Source organism: Puntigrus tetrazona, chromosome 3 (assembly GCF_018831695.1).
Source record: "Puntigrus tetrazona isolate hp1 chromosome 3, ASM1883169v1, whole genome shotgun sequence".
In the NCBI taxonomy this organism is placed as follows: domain Eukaryota; kingdom Metazoa; phylum Chordata; class Actinopteri; order Cypriniformes; family Cyprinidae; genus Puntigrus; species Puntigrus tetrazona.
In genome coordinates, this window is record NC_056701.1 from 18,833,379 (window position 1) to 18,843,485 (window position 10,107).

The 10,107-nt window shown below is 41.7% G+C and overlaps 1 protein-coding gene across 1 annotated transcript in view; it reads left to right on the plus strand.

The window, feature by feature from the left end:
* The window catches only part of LOC122341799 (ras-related protein Rab-40C-like), a 13,096-nt gene extending 4,714 nt beyond the window's left edge, over positions 1-8,382 (plus strand). Inside the window, exons 2-6 of the mRNA XM_043235430.1 lie at positions 2,269-2,329; positions 4,077-4,137; positions 4,432-4,509; positions 5,995-6,217; positions 7,506-8,382. Of these exons, the coding sequence (XP_043091365.1) occupies positions 2,269-2,329; positions 4,077-4,137; positions 4,432-4,509; positions 5,995-6,217; positions 7,506-7,780 (698 nt within the window). The 3' untranslated portion in view covers positions 7,781-8,382. The remainder of the gene's footprint in view (positions 1-2,268; positions 2,330-4,076; positions 4,138-4,431; positions 4,510-5,994; positions 6,218-7,505) is intronic.
* Positions 8,383-10,107: the final 1,725 nt, after the last annotated feature.

The following is a 10,107-nucleotide window of genomic DNA, read 5'->3' on the forward strand; positions in this document are numbered from 1 at the left end:
ATATATACATACACACATTTTTTAGGCCATATCGCCCATCTCTATTCCACAAGGTTCTTCTCCTTCTGCTGAATGATAAAGTGGTGATCAGATATGGAAGTCAAAGTCATCTTGTGTGCTGTTTGAACACAGACACACACACAAGCTCCTGTTGAAATGCATGCTTTCAGTGAAACCAGCTTTTCTACCTGTCTCAGCCTCAGGCATGTTCGATTCATTTCTCATGTGCTCACAGTCTTTGAAATTATCCTCAAAATCAGACTCACAGTGTTCTGTCTCACCAGTGTAGCTGGGCACATCGCAATTCACAGCATCTAAATATGCCATAAAAAAACAACAACAATGAAACACAAAGACATCATGCTTTGAAAGCAAAGACCTCCTACTATGAAAAAATCTAACGTTGCTACATTCTCCAGTTGAAAACGCTTTTTGTTTCCTCTGTCCATTGATAATAGGATGTTTCAATCAAATGAAACATGCCTGCACATGTCCCTGTCCACTTGCTCCCTCTCATGTGTCCTTAAGTCCTACTGGATCTTTCCCTTCTGACTCTTCTTAAAAACTAGCCTCTTTGAGCTGTCTTTGCTCAGCGTGGAAGTCTTGGCCTGCGGCCCAAGCTGGAACCTGAGATGATAATTACACCGTACTGCCCTTGTCAGGCCTCGTAGCCGAGCCATCTGCCCATACAATTACCCAGAACGAAGGAGGAGGGATGCTAGAGGAAGGAAGTGTGATGCTCCTTTGGCTTGATGTGCTGCCCTGCTTAAGAGCAAAGCTTTTGCAGAATAGCAGCAGGAAATCAGCCCCAGTGGTTCGTTTTAAGTGCGAGCCATTTTCCCTCTTGTTACGTTCTCTTGTAGACGATTAATAATGGAGGACTGAAGACGTCTATGGGCTCAGAAGCAACTGACATTCTCCTGTCAGGAGATCTTAAACTGCCTCTGTAGCTCAGCGTGAGAGGAGACCCTGTTCTGTTTCAGAGTCATCAAAGCTTTACGAAGTATCCTAAAAAAGACTGCTGTCCCATCTTTCCCCTTCCTTTGCTCCGTTTAAAGTCTCTGCTGTAGGGAACGATTTATCAAAATACTAAAAGACTTGAATTCTGATAACAAAATAAGTTTAACATTTGAAAATTAAGAAATTAGGATTTTACTATTGTAGTTTACGGTTGTATTGTAACAGAAAAACTATTTATTGTTGTCATGGCAGTGTAGTGTGTTGTAATTATTTTATTTCATGCTGAAATGCTGCACAATTTAAACAAGTTTGATGATATTACTGGTATTAAACCGCAACAACGGTTACACCACTTGGCCACCTCTTAGTAGGTCAGTTAGTAAGTCACTAACAATATTCTAACCACATCGATTTTCAGTCATTATTTTTATGATAAAAACTGTGATTAATCTTCTTCCCTAATTCGTGTAGTGGTCCACTCTTTTATGACTTTGCAGGAAGTAAACGGCAAAGATCAAAGTAGATGAGACGACAGAAGGTTGCAACTTTTTTTTTTGTTTTTAATCAGAGAGGAACAAAGTTAATTTCCTTTTTAGAACCGATGTACCAGAGGAAGCAATGGCCAAAACCGCTCTTATTATGATGAATAAACTCTCTCGAATACTTCAGGTTGGGGACAAGTCCATGTTCATGTTGTCAGCATTACAGATAATCAGATTTTTCAAGTGTGCAAAAAGATGATCCACTGAGACAAGCCCTTTTGGCATGGTGAATATTACAGGCACTGGCCTGTATGAAAAGAGACGCAGTGAGCCTTTGTTAGAGACAGAGCTGTCTATTAAAATGCAAAGTAGGCTTGAATGCTGACCTGCTGCGAAGCAACTGAAATTGCAGATAATGCCATTCAGCTGATGGAGCCCGTACTGTTCTTTTTTTTTCAGTTTTATGAATGATAAATGTAGATAAGCAGTCAAGGTAATCGCCTTATGGGAAGCGTCCTGGTCACATTTCAGCTATGATAGCATTAGGTAACAGCAGATTGGTTGCAGCTGTCAAGCTTTCCACCGAATGTGCACAGTCACTATCAAGATAGTCATTTCAGCTTTAGTGTCTGCTAATGAAAGGAAGAATTGGCTGAGAATTAAATTAGGTGGTTCACCAAATGCTATCATGCTGACGGCCGAAGCTTTTCGAGTTCCCGATCCTGTCTAGAGTATTTTCTTTTCAGTAGGCAAGCTTTTGTGATATCTGATGGCAGACAGACATGTAGGTGTCTTATCTAAGTGTTCTCTGTCTCTGATTCTGCAGGAATAGACTACAAGACCACCACAATCCTGTTGGATGGGCGGAGAGTGAAGCTTGAGCTTTGGTAAGTGCATCACAACCCCTGTTCCGTAGTTCCCCTCGATGCAGAACAGTGCCGTAATGAGCGTGACTGGTGTAAACAATGGTAAAAGCAAATGCTGCTTGCTTTGTATATCAACGTTTCTCACTTTTCTGGTTTCCCTGATGCCGAATAGAGACTACTGCCATGTGCTTGTATGGTAGGTATGTTCTCTCGTGCAAGCGCAGAACGTATACGCTATTTGGCTGTGGACTGTAGTCTGTCCTGTCCAGGCGATGCCACAGTCACTTTTCCTCAGCCTCACCTTTGGCATCGTTTTGTTGCGTCCCTACCCTCATGTTCTGTTATAATAAGGCTTCATTCCACAGATAGCAGGTTTTCCTTTTCATTGCAATGAAAATGAACAAAGAGACAGACGGAAACTTGATTTGCAAAATAAGTAAACCGTGTCCAAGTTTTCCCCGCTTTACAGATATGAGTGTTTGTTGTTTTCCAGTCAATAGGAAACATGAGGTATAAAATTCATGTAGTTTACTTTTTTCTATCCTTACTTAGCCAGTAGTAAAAAAAAAAAAATACATATATGATCTGATATATGTACACTTTCTGTTATATATCCATAAAAGCGTGGAGCCACTTCCCCGGAGAGAAAGAAAAGTTCCCTAATCAAGGAAGCATTGGAGTATAAGATAGCAGAATTACACATTATGAAGACAAACAACAAGCTCATTAGCGTTAACACACAGTGTGCTAAGTGCCCGAGGAGCAATTCTCCAAACCCTTGAGGAAATTCCTATGGCCTGCTGTAATGTGCTGGGCTATATAACGTAATACTTTTATAGTAATTGGTCTTCTTAGTGCATATTCCTTATAGACTCCCTCAACAGGGCTTCAATCTCTTCCTACATCTATGTTTCTTATGGCATGTCTCAGAGATGGAAGGTATATCTGATGAGCACTCTGAAGCAATTAACAGCTTTTCCAAAAGTGGGCTCAGCCCCACAAAAACGCAGCTACCACTTGGGCTTTTTTTATGCGTATTTGTTTAACACTTTCCATCCTGGTATAGTCATCTGAACTGTGTGAGAAATTTCTCACAGATAGTGTGTAGGCAGCTGGAAAGGTTATTTGGGTGCGGACATGCCACAGTGGAAAACTCGTTTTTCTAGCCTGTGACGCCAACTCAAGCGCCTGAGTCATCTTGTATTTGGGTTAACTTTAAACTTGGCGTCCAAGACGGTGTAGATTTCAAACACGCAGCTTTGTTCTAAAATATAGTGAGCCGCCTATCTATTTACTGCCTACATAGGCTCCCGCCTTTTAAGGGAGCATTGTAACTGAAATAGAACCTCTTAAGCGACCGATTTGGAACGCTTTTCATAGGCAGCTACGCATATAGTGCTGAAGCAGGGAGCTTTAGTTTGATGTTAGCTTGATATTAAGGTAATGCGATACTCCTACAAGCACATGAAATGCATAGCACACAAATAATGTATTTTTATGTACGATTTTCTCATGTTTAGCTGCCATACACGAAGGTGAGTTTGTCGCAGTGCATTCTGGTATTGCCATCTTTGTTAAAGGAATTAATAACAGCATTATGACGATGATCACCTTTTGGAACCGCTTTCACATTTTAAATTGACTTATGATGCCTTAAAATGCGATGAAAGAAGCTCACAGTATTTTGAAACAAAGCTCATGTGTCAAGCTTAACTGACGTAGTATTGTAGTGTGATTTTTGTCCTGACATGTCTCTGTTCGCTTTCAGGGACACCTCGGGACAAGGCAGATTCTGCACCATTTTCCGGTCGTACTCCAGGGGAGCGCAGGTAAAAGCACTTTTAGTGTTCGAGTTTCACCCTTTGTTCTCACTAGGAGGACCGACGTCGTACTAAGTGCTTTGCTGAAAGCAAAAATGGACATGGTGTTTACATAACAAAGGATATATCAATGTGTTTATGTATAGTTTGCTTCAAGAGTCTGAGTCCAACAAAGTGGGCTTGGAGTGTGTTAAAATAGTTTTGCGTTCAGTACAGTTCACGTCCTGTAAGTGCTGTTAACATCCCTCTTTACTGCATGAACAGGATACGGGTTAACAATACATGTTTGTTTGTCCTCTACAGGGGATCCTGTTGGTGTATGACATCACCAACCGCTGGTCGTTTGACGGGATAGACCGCTGGATCAGGGAGATTGATGAGGTACAATTAAGCTGCTCCTTAGGATAACAGGAAGTGAGATCGCTAAGATACCCATAGTCCTGTGGGCTATAAGCTAGTGACTGATAGATAGATGTCCCTACTTTACTGCATGCATATTATACTGCATATTATGCACACATGTGTGTTCATAAAAGAATANCTCTCCTTTCCTTCCCTTCCGTTCCTGTTGCTGTGTTTGATATCCAGAGAGGATGTCCTCTCTTACTACAGCCCCCTTCCTTTTAGGCTACTCTGTCACGGTCTCTTCCTTCCTTCCTTGTATGAGAATCGTGTTCTTGTGAATGTTTAAGTGGATATGTGTGGATATCTGCGCTTAGTGAGCGTGTGTTTGTCGCACACTGAAGATTTCTTCACACTAAGAGCTGCAGAAAGCACAAAGCGCACATACGACGGAAAGAGGGAGTGTGTTGTATTAGTTGGCAGCAGAGACTTAAACTTGAGGACTTTTGACCCGCTTTGGTAAATATTAGAATACTTAAGGCTCTGTTTTGACTTTGCCGCATTTACTTGAGTCAGATTTAAGCTGATGATTCACAGTGAGTCATTTCATTACAGAATGAGCTTTGACCTTGCTGAGCTTCGGAAGGGTGCATGATGCAGTGCATTGCTTTGCTTTGCTCTGCTCAGTAAGCTTCAATTTAATGTAGGGAGGACATTTTTAAGGTCTCTCGCAGTCAGTTGATAAACATTTTGTAATCTAAGATATTTTGTTGTCTTGTCTAAGACAAGTTGAGGCATTTTTAGGTTTGTAGTTATGTTCACAAAATGTTTACACTACGGTTCTGATGTTAGCGATTGGGTTAGGGTTAGGGTCTCTCTTTATTTAATAAAAATGTATTTACTTCGTCATGTAATTTATTCTTATATGGGGAAAAGCTTTTCAGTGTCACACGATCCTGTCAGAAGTTGCTGCTCAAGCAATATTAAATGTATTATATATATGACTTTTACATAATAATGTTATATAATACAGTTTAAAATGTCCTTGATTAAAATCAATCATTTAGTTTTAAATGCTGAAGTAAATTTAGGCCACACTGTAATGCACAGTATGAAACATTTATATTATTTTTCTGTATACATTTCCTTTCAGGTTTGCTGAAGATTACATTAAACAGTGTTAAAGTATTAGTGTTTTAATGATTAAATGAATGAGCGTAATTATTCATTATCAACTAATAACTGATAGGATACATCTTTCAGAGCATTATTTGAGGTTCAAGATTGAAGAATAAGATTTATTTAAACCCACTTGCTGCTGCTCAGTAGAGTGCTCTTTTCTCTGTGGACTTGAGAAAGGCACAGATATGACAGGCCTCATTGAATAAATAAATGAGACAGGCCAGCTGTGACACTGTTTGAGATTCACTCAGCCTGACAGGAGCGTGCATCTCCCTCGTTCTCATCTCTCCGGTCCTCCCATCCCCCTTTTGTAACCCACTTTCTCGTCTCCTTTTCTTTCAGCACGCACCTGGTGTACCCCGTATTCTTGTGGGTAACCGGCTGCACCTGGCATTCAAGCGTCAGGTCCCTACAGAACAGGCACGTGCGTACGCAGAAAAGAACGGTATGACGTTTTTCGAAGTGAGCCCTCTCTGCAACTTCAACGTCATTGAGTCGTTTACAGAGCTGTCGCGCATCGTGCTGATGAGGCATGGCATGGAGAAGTTTTGGAGGCCCAACAGAGGTGAGTCCTCGTCAAGCATGCCTTTTAATAGACCGATAATACATCTCTTCACTTTGAAATCAATGAAAAAGTGGAGAAAGGTCCATGCTTTCTGCACTTTTTAGATCACAGTCCAACAAACACAGTGGAAATCTTGGGTTTCAGCCTTCGGGGTGATGCAGGAAGACTGGCATGATCAGCATAGCTTTCCATTAGCATTGAAAACCGCACTGAATGTTGTCCAGAGCCACGTAATTAGAGGCAGAAGGCTTTCAGTGAAGCACTTCTTTCTCTGTCTGTTTCCACTATTATGTGGGATTTTCCCTTGAGACCTCACAGCGCCTCAGATGAGCTGTTTAGCAGAAGCAGCGTCCTGCAGTTCTGAGATGGCAAGCGCTTTCAGCACACCTTTCAAAATTGCTCTCCTATTATATTCTGTTCTATTGTAAAATAACCTTTGATGCTGACGTGGCATTAAATAAATGTATACTTCTACTACAAATCTGTAAGATTTTGTTTTTAAAAAAAAATGTATACTTGAATTCAGCAACAGCAATTAAAATTGATCAGAGGTTTCAGATATTTAGAATATAATTAGAGTTACAGAATATCAGTTACAGTTTTTATTGCAATTTTTAAGCTTCAAGAATGAATTCTAACTTTTTATAATTGATAATGTGACATGTTGCTTGAGCGCCAAATTGGCAAATTAGGCTGATTTCTGAAGGACTATGTAACAAGAATAAATTACATTTTAAAATATTTCAGTTGCATTTAAAATTTCTTATTGCAAACAAATGCAGCCTTAGTGAGAGTAATATTTTTTTTTTTTTTCAAAAACAACAGTATTGACCCCAAACCTTTGAACTATATTTGAAATATAATACATTTTAATATTATATTTTGAAGGCTTGCTGTCAGCACCCTGCCTGCTAAACATACCAAACGTCCTTCCTAGAGGTTTGTCCTCATAGAGCACATTCTAACACGGTTAACCAATATTCCCATGTCAGGCTTCCCATGTGAATCTCATTTGCATTCGACTCCATCTGAACAGAAATGCAGGCGGCGTGTTAACATCTGCTGAGGGAATGTTGAATAATTTAAAACATTCTCATTACTTTTGTAAAGAGAATATAAAATGATCTCAGCATGCAGATGCGCGGAGGCAGCTACTGTTGAATCCCTGGAGCATCACATGCTTTTTTTCCTTTGTTTTTATAGTTCGATTATGTAAGCGTTCAGGTTTGTTCTGATCGTCTTTGTCTTGTAACTCAAGTGTGTGTGTTTTGTCTGTGTCCTGTTGCAGTTTTCAGCCTGCAGGACTTGTGCTGCCGCGCCATTGTGTCCTGCACCCCCGTGCACCTAATCGATAAGCTGCCGCTTCCTGTGGCCATCAAGAGCCATCTGAAGTCGTTCTCCATGGCCAACGGCATGAATGCCGTCATGATGCACGGACGATCCTACTCGCTAGCCAACGCCGCCGGAGGCAGCAAAGGCAACAGCCTCAAACGCTCCAAATCCATCCGGCCGCCTCAGAGTCCGCCACAGAACTGCACCAGGAACAACTGTAAGATCTCCTAGCCTCTGGGCGCAGGGGCGGGGCTTCCCTTCCCTTACATAACACTCAGGTGCACTCGGACAAACACACCAGGAAACCAACACGGGGCTGGGCCAATGACGCGACAGGTGCGCCACCTCCCGGTGTGGGGAGAGCAGGATGTGAACAAACGCTTCCTGCCGCTACGGATGGCTACATTTCTCCCCTCACATTGCTGCAGTACAGTTGACTCCTCACTCACAGCTCGTGGATAAAAACAAACCCTTGGTCAGACTCTGATTTCGTTGCAGTGGCATGTTTCCTTCCGCGCTAGCGCCCTCTACTGGAGAGTCCGTGCCGCTCTATAACCCCGCGTTGGCTGAGAGGCCTCGTTTTGAAGTTGTTTTATGGGCTTATAATACGCTTTGGTTTTGTTCTCGTTTGCTCATGCTCATTATCCTCAGCGCTCTGCATATGGCGTTCCTCTTTTTTTTGTTTGCTCTTTGCAGGGGCCTGTTCTCCCTGCAAATACTGAAGTACCTCGTCACATGGTCTTGCATGCTTGCCAGCGATGAGAGGGCTGATGCAAAATGACATGTAGTGCTTACGTATGAACTGATGTATTAAAAATGTGATTTGCACTGCAGATTGGTGGTCTCTGAATTTGCTGGTCGTTTGCACAATGACTGTGTTGTTGAATGTGGACTGTGGGACCATCGGCGGCGCAAGCATTTCCAGGCACCTTCTGTTCATTCACAATCTTTCCTCGCTGAAGATCCAGAAAGCGGTGATGTCGTCGGGTCAGAACTGTCTTCTCTTTAAACACAGATTACAGGAAATTTCTCCTCAGGGGACAGTATCGGCAAAGGGGTTTTTTTGTCTTTTGTTTACTCTGGGCTTCTCGCTTTCTCTCGTTTTGTTTTTTCCTGCATGTCTTGTGGGATTATTTGTTGCATTTACAATAGTTTTAAGCTTATACTGTAATGACCTTTCTCTTCTCGTGTCCACAATTTAATACCACAACTGCCTTGCAGCCCGATTTTCTCACTCAAACAAACACTTTTCAGTACCAGTTTCCGCCCTTTACCGGCTAAAATGCCCGATAATTTCAAAGTTCTACCAGTTTTTTAGTGTTGCAGCATGAGTTCGAAAGTCAGGTTTTTGCTCGAAGCCCTTTTAATCCGCATATACAGCATGGTTTCTCCTATAGATGTATGTCAGAATGAAGGATAATGAACCCGTTCGAGCTTGCTTCTAAATATCAAGCACAAACAAAGCAAGGGGAATCTACAGCACTTCTTTCGCTTCTCCCAGCGCATTTCTTCCAGGTCTGATGAGCCACAGTTGTCGAATAGAGGATGCCCTTCATTTCATCAAGCCTCCCAGCAGTCTTTTCCCCTTCTCTCCTCCGCCCCCTTCATCTCAGGGATGAGCCCTGGCCTCCAGCGGCACACCTGCCCGATGAAGCCCGTTTAAAGCGGGCTGAGTGACAGGCTGCCAGCAGGGGGCCTTTAAACTTTCCCAGAGGGCTGCGAGCTCTCGGTGTTTGACCTATAAGCTATTTGCTGCAGGCCTTTTGCAGTCGCTATAACCGATAGAATGATCCTGGCACATGTTGACTATGTGTTTTAGAGCAGTTGTGCGTATTGGTGTCCATCTGTTGGGTGACGTTAATGCTAAAGGGTCCACAGAAGGTGTTACTGCCCCCTCTCTTAATCTTTGAATACTCCCAAAAGGTTGTGGTAATAGAAATACTACAATGAAGTGTTGTTTTATTCTTTTTTTGGGCACCTGTAGGTATTAGTTTAACCCCATCGCCTGAGAGCAATGGTTGTTCTTCTCTGTTTTATGCACATTATATGGTGCAAAGAAATTCTGTGACTTAGTTAGAAGGTTCCATTTCAACTTTTTTTGTATTGTAAAGTGTTTTTCCTCTTTGTAACTGAAGCCTCCGATTATATTTTAAAAACACAACAAGCTCATGGTTTTTAAGTCGGGCAGTGTGATGGGACCCTCCTGGTGTTGCCAAAGGAGTGGTCTCTAGTTCTGTGTGAATGGGATAAAGGGAAATGTGATTTGGTGGAGCAGTAGGAACACAATTGTAAACACTATTTTCCTTTGGTCGAAGCTAAAAGCTGCTGAATATCTTGCGTAATTATCTGACGTTCTNGAAAAGCAACGACTTTTTCACAATAAAATTGTTATCAGTAAAACAAAGCTTTGAGGTTGTTTGACATGCTCTTCACAGATGACACTTATGGTCTTTACATATTAAAATATTTATTTGCTGATATTTACACAGACATGACTATTAGAATAAATTATTAGGATGTATCAGAATGTGTTGAGGAAAAACCAATCAAATTACTGT